The sequence below is a fragment of the Pavona decussata genome, unplaced genomic scaffold, assembly GCF_977016875.1.
Source record: "Pavona decussata unplaced genomic scaffold, jaPavDecu1.1 SCAFFOLD_51, whole genome shotgun sequence".
Taxonomy (NCBI): domain Eukaryota; kingdom Metazoa; phylum Cnidaria; class Anthozoa; order Scleractinia; family Agariciidae; genus Pavona; species Pavona decussata.
The window spans coordinates 5,917,923-5,938,328 of NW_028145473.1; the positions used below are offsets into that span (position 1 = coordinate 5,917,923).

Consider the following 20,406-nt stretch of genomic DNA (forward strand, 5'->3'; position numbering starts at 1 on the left):
ATTGACCTTTTACAGACTGAGTAAGTCAAGTCCTACATGTAGGTTGAATACGTGCAACAGCTGCTAACTGAAGGAGCATATACCAAGAAACACTACCATAATCAATAATTTAACCTGAGTTTAATTTGAGGAATGGATCTTCACACTGTATTTATCATGTTAACACTGAAATGCTAAATGCAACGCAAACCTTTTTGGATCTTTGGTTTCAGAGAGAATTTCCAACAGTTCATCATTTGAAAGAAAGAAGAAGCGAGGAAAGTACAGTCTCTTCTTTTCCAGGTACTCATTCAATCCCTGTGCAACAAAGTTAGAGTAAAACAGTTAATAACAACAAACACATGAATTACAAGAAAGTTACAGCAGGATGGATTACAGACACAAAATAAACAAAACTGTACCTTCAAGATGAGCTCAAGCAATTCATTTGACTTTTTCAATCGCTCCAACATCTTTTCAATGGCCACAACAGTCAGAACATGACGATCCTTTAAGATAAGAAGTAACAATAAATTTAAGTCCTTGAAAACTTCCACTTTAGCTACCATGACACAAAGAAAGCTAGATTTCAACTTATCCAATACAGTGGAACCCTGCTTCACGGATGCCCCCTTATGATGGACATATATTTCATCTCGCGTTGGCCTTCTTAATACAGACACTGGTTATACGGACAACAGACACTTTTCTGTGACCCGAGAGACACACCCTCATACAAAGTCAACCTTGCTTTATGGAAACTGGTAAATTATTTTATGGTGTGCAGATAAATTATAATGTCTAATATTCAGTCTGTCTGGCTGAATCACAAACTGGAAATGCCAGTACAAAACAAAGTCGGACTGAGAGAACATTAATTCCCGGCATTAATTTTAGTGCAAAACTAGTTGAATGAGGATGAGACTTCTTTACTTTGAACTTAAATTACAGTAAAGACAAAAATTCTGTCTGTACATTGCTTTTGAATTGTGTGCTTTACTTTCCATTAGAGCCCGCTTAAATGGACACTTTTTGTCCCTTAGGCATCTGTATTTCCATTGTAGTTATTTTGACTACTAAATAATAGCTTGAGGAGCAGAAAAGGAGACCTAAACATTTGATACAAGAACATATATTGGAAGGCCAGTTGGCAAATACAGTGGAACCTCTCCTTGCGGACACCTCTATAATACTGACACCTCTCTATTACGGACAGTTAAATTGGTCCCTGAGAGACCGAAATCAATATAAAGCCTACTTCTCTAAAACAGACACCTCTATAATATGGACACTTATTCCTGTCCCCTTGGTGTCTGTAATAAAGAGGTTCGACCATACCTATTTTTAAGGTAACATATGGTTATAAATAAATGCTGTTTCTTATGGACTAGTGCTACTCACCAATACTGCCACCTTCATGATCTCTCTCCAGTTCTTATCAACAGTACTGAAACGTCTGTAAGTATAACAAGAGTGACACATCACAATTAACTGTAAGTGCATTTCTTGGTGTTACAGAAACCACTGTTTGTTAGGTTGTTTGGTTTATTGCTCTCAGTGATTGCAGCACTAAGGGCTTGCGTATGGTTATCCACAATCCTCTCAAAGATTCCAACACCCCATTGTGGCCTGAGACCTCGGTGATACGTTTCCGGCCTCCTTTTTTTTGCTCTTGAAAGATTCTCCCATTTTTTTGTAACTTTCCTCTGGCAAAGGGAGATAATGTTTTCCCTGATTCACTAGTCTTTTTAGCACGATCCTTTGACATTTTTCTGTAGAATCTCGGGCTTTGCGGGCATCCAGCATGACCCTGCAGTTTTTTTGGTGCCGTAATGTAATGGGTTGCCTTGACTTTGTGCAAGGTTTTTGTTTGTGGTTTTGTATGGTTTTTTCAAGTTTACCAAGACAATTTTCCATTGAATATGATCTCAAAATGCAGGAAATGGCATACAGACCTATATTTTTGAAAATTTTCCAGGGGAGCATGCTCCTGGATGCCCTAGAGGCTTGCCTCTTTGGCACTTATGAGCTCCCAAAACCTCCCTTTTTTATTTCATTGGGTTGGAATCTCTGTCCTCCACATATGTTGTTCTTCTTTTATGAAAAACTTTCATTTGTTATATTTCTTGAGAGTAATTCAGTTGAGGCTTATTCATCCAGGCTTTAAAGCCATCCACAATAAATGATCATGTGTAAGGGAATGAACAACTCTTCCCTGTAACATCTCCATCATAAGCATCAGATTAGCAGCTGTATACTGACCTCCCTTCCTCAGGCATCTGAGCCATGATGTCTGGAGAGCTGAAGATAGGCTCCAGGTACAGCCAGGTAGCCTGCACCTTCAGCCACTCATCAATGATTTCTTGCGTCAACATAAGTTTACTTTCCCATTCCCTGAAATGACAGATTTCCTTCCACATAAGTTAGACATCAGAGTAGCATAATAGAACAAAGAATAACTGATCCATGTACATTTCAGGCCACTTTTTGTTGTTGTAGCTCAGATTCACCAGAGTTTTGCATGTGGCCTTGAATTCCTTCATTACAAGAAATATTGCTTCAATGTTTTATCCACTGCTGTGCACTTTGTTTTGTATGATAAAAACCTTTGATTATGGGCAAGATTTCCATTTTTATCACAAAACGAAACACAAAGCAGCGGATAAGACATTGGAGCAATCCCTCCTGAAGAAATTAAAGGCTGCATGCAAAACCCTCCAGAGAATCTGAGCTAAAAAAGCAAAATGCAATCTAAAGTGCACCATAGGTTGGTTATGCTCTAAGCCCTTCAATTATATATCTCCTTGAAAAATATATTACCGATAAGAATTTAAATTCAATTAATGACTAATTGAAAAAAGCTTACTAAGAATAATTTGGAAATAAGGAAAATAGACCAGTGGGGGAGGGGGGAGGGGTATTGGGGCAGGAGTCTGAAAGGAAGTGGGAACAGGGTACAGAAAAAGCAATGGCATAAAATTTGGATGTTAAAGTCACAAATTTTGTGACTTTGACACAAAGGTTATGACTAAAACAGATGGTAGAAAGAAAGAAACAGCAGAAATAGGCAGCATTCTTAAATTAATGTGTAATACATTGCAGCAGTAACAATGCAAAGCAGCAGAAGCTATCAAGGAAGATGTGGAAATTGATGGTAATGGTGGTACTGTTCAGACACCACTATCCCGACAAACTGCAACTTGAAAAATAAATACGGCTGATTACTTGATTTCTGTCTCAAATGGCTTGATGAATGGTGAGCCTCTCATTGTTTGTGTTTTGACAATCTGATCATCCAACAACGTCTGGATATCATCAATTGATGACAAAATGTGAGTGCCAGTTTCACGGTACGGGATCATGACAAACTCGATCTGCAAGCAAAGTACAGTAAACCAACATTTATTTAATGATGCTGTTAATAAGTTTAAGTTCACTCAATGGTAATAAATACCACTAACAGCCAAAATGATTATAAAACATAACAACATAACATGTGGAAGATATACAGTAAAACAATGGGAAACAAAAAGGGTCAGTTATTAAAAGACAGTTTAGACAGTGTTTAACAAAACCATGTTCTAAGCCCTTTTCAATTTTGCCAACAATCATATAAACCTTTTCTCCTGCCGACAGTAACAAGACCGCTTGCATCCCAGACTAGAAAACTATTTATCTACTTAAGATAAACCACTTATAAACAGATTTGGAGGCCTACTGATCGTTGTAAGCTCCAGCCTAAGTTCGACTCTGTTTATAATAAACAACTGCCCCAAAGAGTTTAAATAGGTGATCAGTTATCCCAGTTCTTACACAACTGTAAGTAACATAACAGGAGGTCAACTGCATTACTTATGATAACCAAAGTTCGAAATCATGTACTATTTTATGCTTTACCACAAAATTACACGGCTAGTATGGGCAATAAAAATAATGGTGATAAGTGAAATTAGGAAGTAATTTCACAAGTATTTTATCAAAATTCTCAAAATTATTAATTAGAATTATGACTTTTAAAGTTATTTCCTAATTGTGCAGTTCCAGAAAATATCCATACCCCCGCCACGGATGGTCAATGGAAATTCCGAGGGGGATGGGGGGTTAATGGACGGAAATTTCCGAGGGGTTGGGGGTGTTCCTATGAAGAATTTCTCCAGAGGGTAAGGAAATTCACGAAAAAATTGTAAGCGAGGCACAAAGTTGGCTGACAAGAATTTTCAGTCGCCACTACGGAAAAATAATTATAATCCAGCACAAAAGCAGCGCAAACGATGAATCATTCTGGAAAAATACATTTTGGTAGAAGTGTTGTCTGGTTAATCCTTTTGATAAGCGAAAGTAACGCGTGACAGGTATTTTTCTGCGAAGTTCGACTTCGCGGCGCGATCAATCAGCCTCATATCATGCCGTGCATGGCTGTGACTTCACAATCATTTGAAGGTCAAGTTTTGAATTAAATAAAAGCCCTCTTTACTCGTATTGTAGCATCAAATGAGGAGATTAAAAAGTTTCTGAACAAAGCAACTATTTTGATGAGCATGGCCTTCTCGTAGTTCCACAGGCCAATTTGCAGTTGAAATCTATTTCTGACATTTCTGACACGACGAAATTTACAACTGCGTGCTGTGAGCGCTATGGTGTTCAATGAATTTATTTCCCACGGTAAATTATTTTACCGCTGCCACAAAATGTGTAATTTCTCCAATGCAATCTTTCACAAAAAATATTTCTGGAAGAAAGGGAAAAGATTCTGCAGAGATGAACATTGGAGTTGAAATTTGATCCCGTGGCACCAAATGCGAAACTTTCCCGATGTATGCAAATTTTGCTCAAGATTGAATTCCGCTGGACGTGAGACAGCGACGTCTATTTTATAAAAACCTGACATAAAACATTGAAAACACAAACTTCTTTTCCTTCTCGCATTCATTTCATTCACGATCTCAGTGCCGAGACGTGAATCCACGAATTAATTTTGAAGTTTTGAAAGGAGAACCGAGAACCTTTTGAAACTGTTCACAAAGGCGGCTTTCAATTCTTGTGCATGCAGCCGGTTTTCGACTAGGTTTTCAAAGTTCTTCAAAATTATACTTGATAAATCCAGCATCGTATATTCAATGTGCAACTTATATTCACAGTGGTTTCTTCGCGGTATTAAAATAGCAAACGTTTCTCTGCGGACCGGAGGTCATGGGTCTGCGAAATCTGCGAGCCACCGTGCGAGCCATGCGAGTCACGCGAGCCACAGTGCAAATGTTAAGAACTTTTACTTGTTTTATGTACATTCGCGTGAGAAAATTTTGGACGAATTTTTTTCATCGTTGTTGTTTTTTTTATTTTATTTTTTTTGTTTTTGTTATAATTTTGGAGAGAATTTTGCCTATTCAAAATCGCCCAAGATGCGCAAAAAAATAAAAACAATATGCAAAAATTTATTGGTTCAAGACTTCAGAAAAAAAAATCCGAGAAAAACATACGGCTGCACCGCTACTCGAATAGGTATCTATTGACACATGTCATTCATTGATATCCACGTGGAACTTCATTCAAGAAAAAAAAAAAAAAAAAAGAAAAGAAAAGAAAAGAACAGCACTTCGATCTCTGTGTGTTGGCGTCAAGAATGGTGAGTAAATCGCGCCATTTTAACAGGTTTGGTCTTTAGTCGAGAATCAGTTATCAGAACTCTGTCGGTTGGCTGACTGCTGCATGTGGTTGTCCTTTCCCTTAGACAAGTCTTTCTTCAAAACTCGCCACTAGAGTGGCAGAGGCTGGCTTAGAGATAGCATTCGACCCACCAGCTGATGGCAAATGCTTCTGTTACGCTGCTTCTTTTCAAATTGAATTTAGTGCAACAATATTGACTTCGCTCATCTTTGAGTACTCATTTATCATACCTTACAAGATTGGAATGACACTGACAATCAGTCCTGACGTGTCAATTACAGTCAACCCAGGTCATGCGTGAACAGTATTGAATGAGAATGAAATGAACATTCGAATTTCTCTTTGTAATGTCCGACGTGTGAATGGAATGTTGGACATTTCTCTGGAAATCGTTCCGAAAAAGACGCATTAACTGAAAAAAAAAAAGATTCAAAATACTTGGGAAACAATTGTTATTCTTGAAATATTCAATTTTGCAGTGTAAAGAAAAATTCATAGCTTTATACCGTCAATAAGCTAGGGAAATTTATACAGGAACTCTGAAATCTCATTGGCGATTTTCAAAACTGACATGTAAGTTTCAAAACTCCGTTCAAATTTCAAAAACATCGTTCACGCGTGACCTGGCTTGACTGTAACAAAAAACTGAAATATGATGGTTTGCGTTGTCCCACTGTAAGAATTAAATATTGCGATGTTATTCATCTTTTTCCGATGCTCTTGTTCTTGTTCTTATGTGAATGTAAATACAACAAATAAAAATTCTTAATATTTATACTGTGGCTCGCAAGACTCGCGTGACTCGCATGGCTCGCACAGCTCGCATGGCTCACACCTTGGCTCGCATGGCTCACTGACTCGCAGATTTTTATCACTCCAGGTCATAAAGAAAATGGAATGTAAAGGCCGGTCGTTTTTAGGTGAAAACGAAAAGTTGTAACATGATAGAGATAACTTCTTAAGCGCTCGAAAAAGTTATAAACGTTAACTACGCAACAAAAAAGAATAAATACCGTAAGTGTTTTATTGACGTAAAAAATCGACCATTTTAGAGTTTTTTCCAATTTTTCCGGATGTAATTTTGGCAAAAGGATAAACAAGTAAAATAGCGAAGTGTTGTAAATAGCTGAACTAGCGTAGTCGACGTTGCTTCAATAATAAAAAAATTGATCGTAATAGTGTCCATCATCAATTTTCTTGGTCTAAATGGATTTTGAACTTCTGAGGGGTTCAGGGAGAAGGGTTTTAAAAACCCGGAAATTCCAGAGGGGTGGGGGGGGGGGGGTCATCATAAACCCTCTGGAACGGAAACTCCGAGGGGGTGGGGGGGGGGTGGGGGTTAAATTAAAAAACCATCCGTGGGGGGGGGGGGGTATGGATATTATCTGGAACTGCACATTTCACGAGTATACCATTATTTTGATAACCTTTTAATATCATGGGTGACAAATGGCCAAAACAAAGAAAAATACAAGCTGTATGTTTAATGTGCAGTTTCAGAAAAAATCCATACCCACCCCAGGCCAAGGAAGGTCATTGGGAATTCCTAGGGTGAGGGGGTTCTTAAAAGCCCAAAATTTTATTTTAGAAGCAAAGTATGAAGCTAAACTGGAACTTCGTGGGTGAGGGGGTGCAAAACCAAAAACCTTCCTGTGGGGGTGAGTATGGATATTTTCTGGAAATGCACAATCTGTCACACCTCATCCCACTCGCGGACCATCTTCTCCATGGCTTTCTCAAGAGAGAACTCCTTACTGGCAGCCTCACTGATGCTCTCAAACTGTGTTAAGTAAGGTTCAAGATTCATCTCCACCATCTTAGCCAGGTTAGTGTCTTCTTCAGGCTTCAGTGGGTAGCCCAGGATCTCTGACATCATCTCCCAGTGCCTGTCACGAAGACCAGGGTTAAAGAGAACCTGAAGCAGGGGAAGGTGCTCCTTAAACTCATCCACTTTGTTCTTCATCTGTAATGAACAAGGACAAAATATACGGTCAGTATTATTAACTCAGTCTATACTTGGCTTATCAGTAACATAATATTGGAAGTCCTACAAGAAAGGCATTTGAAAAACATTTCAAAAATGTGACACAACATTTAAGTTTGGAAAAACATGTTTCAGATACTTAATCAGTATCCTTTATCAGTTCAAGGATGTTTACCAGTTTTTTGACCATATATAAAGCAGATAACAAAGAAGTCTTGATTATAAATTACAACTAGTAACATCCTTGAACTTACAATGGATATTAAAGCATTTGAAACATGTCTGAAGTCCTTATAATTAAATGTCGTGTTGTGTATTTGAAATGTCCAATATCTATTCTGCTATTACAAAAATTCAGAAAAAATAATGAATAATATGTGATTAAAAGCAATGGCCATGAATTATTTTCACCTTAATCTGGGTGAAGGTTCATTAAACATCTTTAAAGGGTCACTTCTCTAAGTGATTGTTAGAAGTTGCTTTGCCTGCCATAGATGTAAGCTTTAGAAAAATGAATTGTGACACTTGTCCTTATGCAAAAGTGGTTTATTGTGTTAATTTGTACAAAGAGATTCAGTAAATTACCACTAGTTATATATTTATAAACATATATTTTACCAGATGTTCTCAACCAAAAAAGAGTGAGAAAGAACTGGGTATGGAATGAAAGAACATGCAGTGATGGAAGACCATGAAGACAAAAACATATTAATAAATAACTTTTAAGAATGCTTGCCAGCAGTTTCTTATAGGCCTTCTAGTATACAATGTACCCTTCCATTGTAAAATCACAGGACAATTCAATGTACTGATTAAAATTCCAAAGACAAGCAAAAATGAATGATAAAAACTGATGACACCGAACCATATAGAGGATATTACATGACCACGCCAAGATATGAGTGTTGAAAACTATTTCCCGAGTGAGCGCAGCGAACAAGTGAAATATTTTTCAACATGAAAAGAGAAATTTTGTATCTCCAAGTGGCCATGTAATGTTCTGTTTATTATATAAACACCAATGAAATACCAAATCAATGCAAAAGGTGCGATTTATTATGTAACTATAGCAGCGGTGATCTTTTCACGTGTGAAGATATCATGTTTTTGTGCGAAAGCTCACCTGGTATGTCACTGGTGTTTATATAATAATGGTTTTTATCGTTTGTTTTTGCTTGCCTATGTCTTAACAAACCATTAGTGATTAAAATTCCATAACTGGTAAAAAGTAAGAGTGCTCATTGAATTGGCTGCTTGACTATCTGTGTGTCATGAGAAAAACAAGATACTGAGTGCACTGAAAGTATTAACAGTGTATCTTACCCTTGATGCAATCTTCTGTGCATTGGGTATGTCACTGAACTGTTTCTCCAGTTTATAAAGAGCTCGCCAGAAGTTCCCAGTTTCACCATCAACTTTGTCTGGATCCACTGTTCCCCAAGCTCCTTCCATCCACTCTCTAAGTGCAAACATAAATGCCTTGTATTTACAATCATAAAACATTTCAGGGTGATTATTTAACACAATTAACCAAAGAGAAGTATATGAATTATTTCATATACTTTACATCGTTTCACTCCTCTTACGGGAAAATGGGAACCTACAATTGACCTTGCTCCCAATGTGTGGCTTCATAGCTCAGTTGGTAGAGCATCGCACCGGTAACGCGGAGGTCACGGGTTCGAATCCCGTTGAAGCCTGAATTTTTTTCAGGCTTCCAATTTCCAATTGCATAAATTGGAAAATTCACTGCGATGATCACTTCTCACTTTCATCTATATCCGCAGTTCATATATGAATTATTTCATATACTTTACAATGTGGAGTAAGGTAGCAGAGAAGGAGAAAAATAAAGCTGGAGGGAGGACACCATAAAACAGGGACACAGGCCAGTGCTTCAGTAAGTGGTACAAAGACATTGAGTAACAAACATCATTTTACTCATGTTGGGCCACCCACTCAAGTTTTAATTTATATCTTTTACAAGTGTATTTGGATGCCCCAAACTCTGCACACACAACTTTTTGATTTGTTTATCGAATTAATCTTTGTTTAGTAAAAACCAGTGATAAACTGTGTTTGCAAGGACCACCGTGACAAAATAAAAGTACCGGATCCTGTAGTGAAGGATCTAATCAGCAAAAAAATTGTAAAGCAAATAATCTAAAAAAAGAGCAAGGCTGATTTCACGGTCAGGGAAGTATATTTTCCAATATTTCGAAAGGCACGGCCTTTCTTCTTCATACCCTGAAGAAGAAAGGCTGTGCCTTTTTAAATATTGGAAAATATACTTCCCTGACCGTGAAATCAGCCTTGCTCTTTTTTTAGATTATAATCTTTGTTTGCATTTTTTATTAATAATGTATAATTGTTTTGTTAACTGTAAATCTTAAATGCGTATATTTGTGTGTAAGCTTGAAATAAGCTTGTAAACCTAATTTGTTAACATTCTCTTTCAAGAGTGTGCAAGTTCTAAAGGGCAAATTGTTGCAAAACATTAAAAACAAAACACCAGTGTTTGCTGGCTTTCATGGGCACACTTGGGGATTCCAACAACAGACACAACAATAAAATTTCCTTTATTTGAATTGAGGTTTGACTCTGGAGAATTATGAAGGCCTAAACTAAAAACAAAGAAAATTCGATCTGTGGAACAGCAATTACGAGAAATTTTAAGACACTTAAAAAAAGGTTAGTCTCAGAACCTATTTTTTCCAATCAATCTGTTTTTACAGTGCATGTATGCCATAGCAAATATGCACAGCTGGCTAATTTAGCTACTCTTACTATAGACATCTGCTCTGCAGACCTTAAATTACCTCCTAAATCAAATGGATTCCTGGCGAATAAGTACAACTTACAGTCATTTGGTTGAGTTATCAACCTGTGAACTTTACTCACTTGTATTTGTTTTGAAACTCCACTGTGGTCTCATAAAGTTTCAAGTAAGGATTCAGAGTGTTGATGAGCTGTTGACGCTGAGGGTATGCTGTCACATCCCAGTTGAAAGCTTCTTCTTCTTGATTGAAAGCAAGAATCTGAATAAAGAGCAATCATGAATTTGATTTTACTGCTCCCACATATACATATTTAAATGTTATCCCTACAAGACAGTCAGTCAGTCAGCCAACCAGTCAGTCTGTCAGTCAGTTAGTCAGTCATGGTCAGTCAGTCAGTCAGTCAGTCAGTTGGTCAGTCAGTCAGTCTGTCAGTTGGTCAGTCAGTCATGCTCAGTCAGTCAATTGGCCGGTCAGTCAGTCATGCTCAGTCAGTCAGTCAGTCAGTTGGTCAGTCAGTCAGTCGGTCAGTCAGTCAGTCAGTTGGTCAGTCAGTCAGTCAGTCAGTTGGTCGGTCAGTCAGTCATGCTCAGTCAGTCAGTTGGTCGGTCAGTCATGCTCAGTCAGTCAGTCATGTTCAGTCAGTCAGTTGGTCAGTCAGTCAGTCGGTCAGTCAGTCAGTCAGTTGGTCAGTCAGTCAGTCAGTTGGTCAGTCAGTCAGTGTCAGTCAGTCAGTAGTCTGTCAGTCAGTCAGTCTGTCAGTCAGTCAGTTGGTCAGTCAGTCAGTCGGTCAGTATGTCAGTCGGTCAGTCAGTCAGTCAGTTGGTCAGTCAGTCTGTCAGTCGGTCAGTCCGTCAGTCAGTTGGTCAGTCAGTCAGTCTGTCAGTCGGTCAGTCAGTCTGTCTGTCAGTCAGTCAGTCGGTCGGTCGGTCAGTCAGTCAGTCTGTCAGTCGGTCAGTCAGTCATGCTCAGTCAGTCAGTCAGTCAGTCATATGCTTATTTAATATTAATAAATTTCTGTTTAGTTTATTGGTTTTGCTAAGGACCCTTTTGTAAACCACTTTTTGAAAGGGCTTCCTTGTGAAATACTAGTAAATAAATAAATTATAGTTAAAAAGAAAACTAAATTTTTTGGAACCATATAGTATAGTGCATCATAATTAAGGGGGTGTTTGAAAATGTGAGGTATCCGGACGCAAGAAGGGACTTTACTGTACTGTGAAGTAATAACCAAACCTTATCTGCAGCTGACTCCAGCCTCTGATTTAGGGCTTGTGCCTTCTTGAGATAACGCTGAATCTCTTGCATGTCTCCAAATGTCTGGAATTCCTCAAGCTGCTTTGAGTAACTCTCTAACTCCTCAACAAACCTCTCACGGCGCATCTGTTTAACAAACGAGTAAAGCAAGTTATAAGTTGTAGTCACAAGAGCAACTGACAAGTTGACTCTTTCCAAGATGGAATCATAACAAAATTTCTAAACTTCTTTTCTTTTTAGCACATTGATTTAAATATCCAACAGTCAATGCTTCAAACAACATATTACCTTCCCTCTTTCTTTGCATGAATTATACAATATGATTGGTTACAGGAGCAGAAGCCAGATTCTTTTTCAATCTGAATCGTTTGCTGCTATTGTAATCATGACAAATCACATATATCATGATTGTGCAGTTCCAGAACAAATCCATACCCACCCCATGGAAGGTCATTGGAAATTCCGAGGGGGAGGGGGGTCTCAGAAAGGCAGAATTTTAGAAGGAAAGTATGAAGCTTAACTGGAATTTCCTGGGGGGATGGGGGGTGCAAAACAAAAAACCTTCCATGGGGGAAATATGGATATTTTCTGGAACTACACATTGGCCTTTTCAAGTGTCATCTAATAATAATATTATTGTTAATAATAATTTAGTGAATGGTCACCCTTCTTCGGTCCAGATCTAAAAACAGTGCCTTAGTTCTGTTCTTTGTGAACATCAAAGTGTACCTCTTGTTTCACACTTGAACAAAGAAATGACTTGGTCTTGGAAGATTTTAAAATCGGTTTCTGTAGCTTATGTTTAGAACATAAGAACAAGTTACAAACACTTTGTACCTTGAGGCTGTTTTCATATTGAAGACGGTTTGCATTGATAATTTTCTTGTGTTCTTCAAACACCTCAGGCATTCTGAAATGCCACTGAAACACACTGTTGTTTAGTCGCATGTCTGCCGGAGAAAATGATGCATAGTCCACCTACAAAAAAGCAAAACAAACACAAAACAGGGAATGTAGATCTGACAGTGGTAAACATGTGATTGTCCACAAATGTTTTCTTATGTTATTTACAGTAATGGAGATCAGCCTTAAAGGAGGCATCCTAACTATTCCTTGCAAACAGTTGTTAGCAAGTGTGGACAGCCAGTTTAACTTGCAAAAAATGAGTCCTTTTTAGTGTTATAAAAAAGAAAGAAAGGAAATACAATTTTGGCAATTTTTTATTAAGTTTTGCATTAGGCATCACTAGCAGTGCTGTAAGTTATACTCAACTGATGTTTATCTTGTAGTTAATTTTTTATCTCAGTTTATTTGTAGTTTTCCTTTGTTTTTATGGATGGTAATGAGTGTAAAAAAAAGGAAAACATCCATAACAACAATGGAAAACTACAAATTAACTGAGATAAAAAATAAACTACAACATAGACATTGAAGCTCAGGACACACTTCAGTGACTTTAACACAAAACACATGCTATATATACCCCAGCGTCTAAAAATGGTTTGTCATGACAAAATTAATAATTTACTGTTATTACAATATCTCAGTTCCTCAGCATGATGCCTCCAATATGAAGTACAAAGACTTCAATTTCACAGAAGAATTTGTCAACTTGAATGGCTTAATAAATGTGCTTCACAATATCATAAGGTTTTCATTCTTACCAAAAAGACCAGTCTGTTTTTGGTGTCGACAAGTCTCTTTTCAAGATCGAATATGGTCTCATTCTCCACCTGTTCAATGTAGTTCTGAAAAAGGACAAAAATTAAGGTAGAATTATACATATAAATGCAAGCCTTGAAAGCTTTTCACTGTTGTCTTTTTATTTCTTTATAACTAAAAACATGCATAGGAATATCCCTCACAGGAAATCCTAAAACATCTGGCACACAAACATCCATGAAAATCTCAACCAGTATGCCTTCCACCAAATGATTCATAAGAATCACTTGTCCTTATAGCTAAAACTTGAAGTAAATCAAGTACAGTGAATCATTCACTTACAGCTGGAAGCCCCTTCGTATTATAATTATTTTTCTTTGTTACAATTTTACAAAGTTTACACTTTATTTGAAATATTTACTGGGCAATAATTAGCCTGTGAGCAAGCCCTCTTTTAGGTTAACCCCAGTCCTCTCCTGGCTCGCTTCACTAGCCATTCATGCGATCCTCTTGCAGCTGACCTAAAAAAGAGCTTGCTTGCAGGCTAGGCAAATAATGTTCTTTTAAAGAATTGGCGTTGTTCTTGAAAATGAAATGACAAAGGAAGGCAGAACAAAACGCCTGTCAGTTACCTTGAGCTCCATTAGATGTTCAGTGTTAGCAGGAGAAGTCAGAGCTTTTTCTGCAATCTTCTCGTACTCCTCACAAAGCCTGGTAAAAACCATGTTGAAAAATTTATAATGATCACATATTAAGTCTTAATTCAGTTAATGGGAAATTCTGTGATAAGAAACTAAATAAATACTTACGGTAAATGTAAAACATTATCTCAAACATGAGGTGGCTGGCCATTAAATTATCAATTTATTAACAGTTTAAGCCCTAACAGATCATCATCAAATTTCTCCTTGTAATATCAATGCTTAGTCAACCCCTGAGGTCATGAGAATTAACGATATGATCACCCGAGATGAACTTTCTTCATATTTTAATAACCTCTCCCCAGTACTTTAAAAGAAAAGTATGGGGACAAGATCTATAGGTGAATTTGTTCTTTGATATGAGGAGTCAAAGGGTTGAATTAGATATACATGAATAATATTAAGAACATGTAGGGGCAGTTATTTAAAGACAGTTTAGACGGTGTTTAACAACCCACGTTCTAAGCCATTTTCAATTTTGCCAACAGTCATATCTAACATTGTCTGCCCCTGACAGCAATAAGAAGGCTTGCATACAAGATTTGACAACTATACATCTAGTGCTTAAATAAACTATTAATTTTATAAACAGATTTGAAGGCCCACTGATTGTCTTAACCTTTGGCCTAAGTTAGACTCTGTTTTAATAACTGGCCCACAGTGTTTAAGCACACAAGAAAAGTGTTTGATCGTAAAAATACCTAAGAGCTCAATATATATACAGCTGTAACTGAACTATTCAAAGATTCCTGGTCAAGCAATGGAATTGTGGATTCAATAGCACAAACTTTCAGAAAATTTCTTTCTAATTGAAACTGTTACAAATATTAATTAATTAGTTCCTGTTTTATTAATTAAAATTTATGTCCTTTCATTGTACTACAATCGGTGCTTATCCTACATACAGATCCATTGATGTGTTGTGTACATACCTCTTGTTAAGAACCTGATGATCTTTGCTCATTCTTTGTAGAAGTTTAGTCCTTAAGCTGTCAGCTCTCTTAGCTAATGCTCTGATGAGTTCATCACAGTGCAACTCAAACATCCCAACTCTTGTTACCTAAAACACCATCAAATAATGACCATTCTTTTTTGTTTGTGATGTACAGTCATGTAACATTGTCAATTCAACACATCAAGTTATCTTACTCAACTAGGCAAGTTAAAATCAGTTTTGGTTACAATTTACAAACAAGACTTACATTGTAAATTCTTATCAGCACATGAACAAATCCCAGGGACTGCCATATAAAAGTGACAGGGGTAATTGTCGTACCTTTTAGGGGTTAAAATTTGTGGTTTGGTACCCTTAAGGGTACTTCTATCAGAGGTATGGATGGTGTTGAGCCGAAAAATATGAGAGGACATTACCGTCACTCAACTGACAGTGTTTGTTTCCACCTCTTCGGAAACAAACACTGCAGAATTCATACTGAACATCAAAAGTGGTGTCGTTTTGAAAATAACTGAACACTATTGGGGCCCAGTGAGGAGGAGACCAAAACATGAAAGAAGAGAGTAGTAAGTGGAAGTAATTAAAAACAATTTGTAAAATATTGGGAGAATTATTTACAAATGCCCAATATTGTATCAAAGATAATGGACATTGAACAAAAAAGTCTCTGAAATGTCCACCAATGTTCAAACCCACTCTGCAGGCTCCTATATCAAAATCATTAGAACGATCTACAAACTGCCCCATAATACAAACCTTCTGAGAGTTAAACTGGATGCTGTCAACCAATTTAGCATACTTTTCCACTTCCTGAAACAATAAATTAATAAAAGCAATTAATTTTATTGCTGGCCAATTAATGAGCAAGTTGTCTCTGTCGACAAATCTACATTATTCAATTGATCAAGAACTACTTCAGGGCTCGAAATAACGGCCGGTCAACGGACAATGTCCGCACTGATTTGGGAGTTGACCGGTCAACCTTTCGTCTTGCCGGTCATGTTGACCGGTCACATTTGATTGTTTTGAAAATGAAATAAATTAAAATTTCCATGCTGTTCAGTTGTTTCAGTTGTGGCAAGTCGCGGTGTATTGTCATTTGCGGAACTTTGATCTGAAATCCTGGGTGAAATGCAACAAGAACCGTTGTTTACAATCCGGGCATTGAAAACAGACATCGGGGTGCACGCACTTCCGGTCACAAAGTTAAAAATAATTTATTTTCTAATTCACTTTTATTAGTTAATTTTAAAGTTTTGCATTTCTCCCTGCATATAAAGTAATTTCTCAGCCCAGAATAAATATAATCAAAGTACAAAATTAGCAAAGGAACTATACTTTATAAAACCAATAGTTATTCCAATCTTCGCAAGTTTATCTGTGTGTTTATCTTTGGCGTGTGTAATATAAACATAAAAGGTTATACAATGATAAACATCCGTGAACCTGAATCAATGTACAAACATTTTAACGTTTGCCAGATATTATTGGCCTATAGAGATAACAAAAAATGAAAAACTTTCAAGCAAAAACTGGTTGTGATTGTCATGGAACGTGTTACAGAAAAAAATATATATCTAAAGATTTGCGAGTTAAATAAAAGCTGGATGTGCGTACAGTACGTCACGTCACGGGAACCCGTGCAGCAGGCATGTGATCATATGTTGATAATCGCCAACTTCTTTGATTCCATCCTGTGTATTGTAATGTTCCCGAGTGATGTAATCAAAGTCTTCTTGTGTGAAGTAATGCCCTCGAATATCTAAAAGTACTTTACTGTTAGTGTACTTCAACAGCTCAACAACACAATGTACGGAAAGAGCTTCTCGGTTGTGTGCCACACACAAAAGCTTGAGATGTTTGTGTTGCTTAAAGGGAGATATTTTATAACTTTCCTGAGAAATTTCTTGGCAGTTTTCAATAAATAACATTTCCAGACTTTCAAATTTTACCATATTTCTTGAACACTTGATGTGTCTTCCGTTTCCGTCACACCCAAGTTAAAATGCCTGGTTGCTAAGCTTTTCTCGATGAATCTCTTGTGATGAGGAGTATAAACATGGATTACTGGCGGAGTTTTAGGATCAAGATCTCACACCGTGATACGTACACCAGAAATCATTATATTTGGAGGCATTACTGTGCATTTACTTATTTACAAATTTAATGTATACGATAACGATATTTAACGCGTTGCGGGTTAGTCTTACAGACAGTGTACAGTACGTATTAACACACATACACTGTAAGCTTATTTTCATTTTGCTGCTGTAATTTACTTTTGTTGTTGACAATGAGTGCTTTAAAGTGCTCTAACTTTTTTGGAAAATATATATAACGCCAGTTTTGGTTCACGGGCCCCTGTTTTAAGAGTTGTTTATTTTATATAATTTGACCGGCCAGAAACGGTACGTGACCGAGCTAAAATGAATTGGGCCGGTCATCGTGTCCGGAGACTCTCCGGAAATTATTTCGAGCCCTGTACTTTCATACCTTAGCGAAACGAGGAAACTTGTGACCTTCCAACATGAATTGATCCACATCTGCTTCAGCCTTTAAAAGAAAGAGATTCTTGTTTAGACTACACTTTATTACACTACACTTTATTATACTACTACATTTGAAAGTTCTACATAACCCTAAATTAGCAGTTCTAATTATGGATAATCTTTAAATAATGTAAAAAAGTAAAATAATTCATGATAGAAGAAACAAATCCTTCAGATTTTTGTTTATCACAGTCAGCTCATTAACCTGATTCAATGCTTGTTGTATGGTTCCAGAAAATATCCATACCCATCCCAAGGAAGGTCATTTGGAAATTGTGATGGCGGGGAGGGGGGATCTCAAAAGCCAAACATTTTAAAGGGAACATATGAAGTATAACTGGAAATTCTGGGGGGTGGGGGGGGGGGGGGGGTGAGTTCCAAACAAAATACATGTACCTCCCGTGGGGGAGGTATGGATACTGTCTGGAGCCACATTTTAATTAATGTTATTATTAATTTTTGCGCAGGGCTCAAAGTTAGCGACCAGCTGGTCGCATATGCGACCAGATTTTTTATTTTGCGCCTAAAAAATTTTATGTAATCGCACTCGCGCGCCTAAAAACGCCCAAGCTCAGTGCGCCTGAATCGGGGCCACTTTGTTTCCTCACCTGACAATTCTTGTGTACTCTGCCTGATTAACATGAAACAGAAGCTTGAAATAATAAATTCAAATGTGGATTTAACGCAATTAGGTTCCACATAAGAAAGTTACACCGTTTTTCTTTCATCAGTGTGCGTTTTATTTGTTGTTTCTTCAAGTCCATTTCTTGTCCATTTTTCATCCCACCCCAGCACTCTTCTCGGTTATGTGACCGCACCGCTGACACGTACGTACGAGTGAAGGCAACCTTCTGAAACACGTGCTTCTCGCGCAAGTTAGTTCGCTTTGCCGATATTCAAGAGTCAAGAATGTTTAAACAATCTGGGTTAAGAGACTTTTTTTTCTTCAAGGTAAGAACAAGAGTTACAGTTAAGTCAATGCGCTGTCAACAATGTAATTTATTCTCTTTTTCGAAACGCTCATTTACAAAAAGAAAATTTATTCTGAAACAGCTGGGCGCTGCCTTCCAACACATTTGACCAAACTCCAGCAGTTGTGAAGTGGTTAAACAGTGGACAGAGATCAAGGCGAGCTAACCTTGCCTACAGAAAGTAGCCACTCGAATTAATTTCAGTCGGGTGATCCGTGGGACTTGAAGCATTTCATCTGATCGAGAGGATTCAATGACGTTATTCCTTACCTTCGTTTTGTCTTATTATCTTGTTGAACGTACCATAACATGTAATATTAAAAAAAAAATGTAACAGTATTATTGCTATCTCAAACGTACAGTAAGAGACTGAAAGAAACAAACACATGATTGAAATAAAAGATTACTGTGCTGCTTAACGATCGGCAAGCGAAAATAAGAAAAAGAAATTAACAACGTGTCGGTGTCGTCATGACACCATTATCAACGATCACTAATAAAATGTCTAAAGCTTCTGATTTTTCTTTTTGGTGCTACCAGTATTTGAAGTTGTGCTCCTAAAATTTTTAGCTGTGCGCCTAAAATTTCGGAAATGCGCCTAGAAATTTACACCTGGTAGCACAGGTGCTCCCAAAGCCAAAAATAAACTTTGAGCCCTGTTGCGCCATGCAGTATATCATAATTATAATAATAATTATTGTGTTGTGGTAGACATGATTATATTCTTATGTGAATTACCTTTCTGCTTATCAAGTCCTTGAACTTATCATAAAACTTCAAATGTTCTCTGGGGCCAGCCATTTCTTTAGCAACCACAGCTGCCACCTATATTTAACATCAAACATATAACATTGAATGTTCAGTCTGATAAATGGCATATCCAAGTTACAATTGCAGCTCAAACAGGTATACAGTATATTCTCTACAAACAGTGCAGTCTGCATGCATGTATAACCAAAACTAAACCAAAAGCTGCAGTAAGCAAAAATACTTGAAGCCTATGGTGTGCTTACTCTGGAGAAAATGAAACAAAACAAACCCACACGACAAACAAAATATAGTTGAGAAAATGGCATTGAATTAAGTTCAGTGTTAATCAGACACGAACATCACTGATTAGAAGATGACAAAATTATACATAAAAGAACACCAAAAATTGCAGCCGGGATTCAGGGCTAAAATAAGTACATTCGTGTCCTTCACGCTCCCCTTTGTTGATTTGCTGTTTTCACCGAACCTAGCACATTAATTTTGGATCTTTGTAATTCATGGTTATGCTTTTTCACTCCATCATAAACGATGAAGACCTACAGTGTAAACTCTTACGTCAAAAAGTCTTTCAGTGTTTTACAAAAATGTTTGCTTTTAGCATTTTTTAAGCCAGTGTCAAACCTTTTATTAACATAATTATTTTCAAATTATAAAGTCATACCTTTGCCTTCGCCTCATTGACAATTTCATCTGATACCACAGGCTTGAGTGTTTTCTTTGTCCCAGACTGAAAAAAAATGTCCTCATCAAATGTGCACATTACAAATCCACTATTACACTCAGACTAATCATTTCATGATCAATGAGCAGTATATTCAATAGTGCTTAACTTGCTGCAGGCTTACCCATTCTGAGTACAGTTTGGTTTCAACTCTTGGTACAACCATGACTGCCTTGATCATAACATCATACACATTCAACAAAACAACCTGCAAGCAATAAAAGCAAACTCCAGCTGTAGTGAAATCTGTTGACCATATTGCCAATTGAAGGCTGCTTTACAATGTACATATGCGATAAGCAAAAGCACAAGGTGACATACGCAGGCCCAGTGAATTAAAATTTTGGCGTCAAAATCTTAAATCCAAGATGGTGGACACCAAGGAGGTATTCAGTGACAAGGAGATGTTGTTGCT

General features: G+C 37.3%; 1 protein-coding gene across 1 annotated transcript in view; it reads right to left on the reverse strand.

Annotated features, from left to right (window-relative positions):
* LOC146481246 (dynein axonemal heavy chain 7-like) overlaps positions 1-20,406 on the reverse strand; it is a 79,541-nt gene that overhangs the window by 43,984 nt on the left and 15,151 nt on the right. The window contains exons 13-30 of the mRNA XM_085108879.1: positions 20,116-20,199; positions 19,932-19,997; positions 19,238-19,324; positions 17,473-17,532; positions 15,736-15,789; positions 14,957-15,084; positions 13,956-14,034; positions 13,326-13,409; positions 12,499-12,639; positions 11,641-11,787; positions 10,529-10,665; positions 8,951-9,086; positions 7,343-7,606; positions 3,205-3,353; positions 2,242-2,373; positions 1,381-1,435; positions 402-488; positions 191-297 (exon numbers count right to left, since the gene is read on the reverse strand). Coding sequence (XP_084965005.1) covers positions 191-297; positions 402-488; positions 1,381-1,435; positions 2,242-2,373; positions 3,205-3,353; positions 7,343-7,606; positions 8,951-9,086; positions 10,529-10,665; positions 11,641-11,787; positions 12,499-12,639; positions 13,326-13,409; positions 13,956-14,034; positions 14,957-15,084; positions 15,736-15,789; positions 17,473-17,532; positions 19,238-19,324; positions 19,932-19,997; positions 20,116-20,199 — 1,997 coding nt within the window. The remainder of the gene's footprint in view (positions 1-190; positions 298-401; positions 489-1,380; positions 1,436-2,241; positions 2,374-3,204; positions 3,354-7,342; positions 7,607-8,950; positions 9,087-10,528; positions 10,666-11,640; positions 11,788-12,498; positions 12,640-13,325; positions 13,410-13,955; positions 14,035-14,956; positions 15,085-15,735; positions 15,790-17,472; positions 17,533-19,237; positions 19,325-19,931; positions 19,998-20,115; positions 20,200-20,406) is intronic.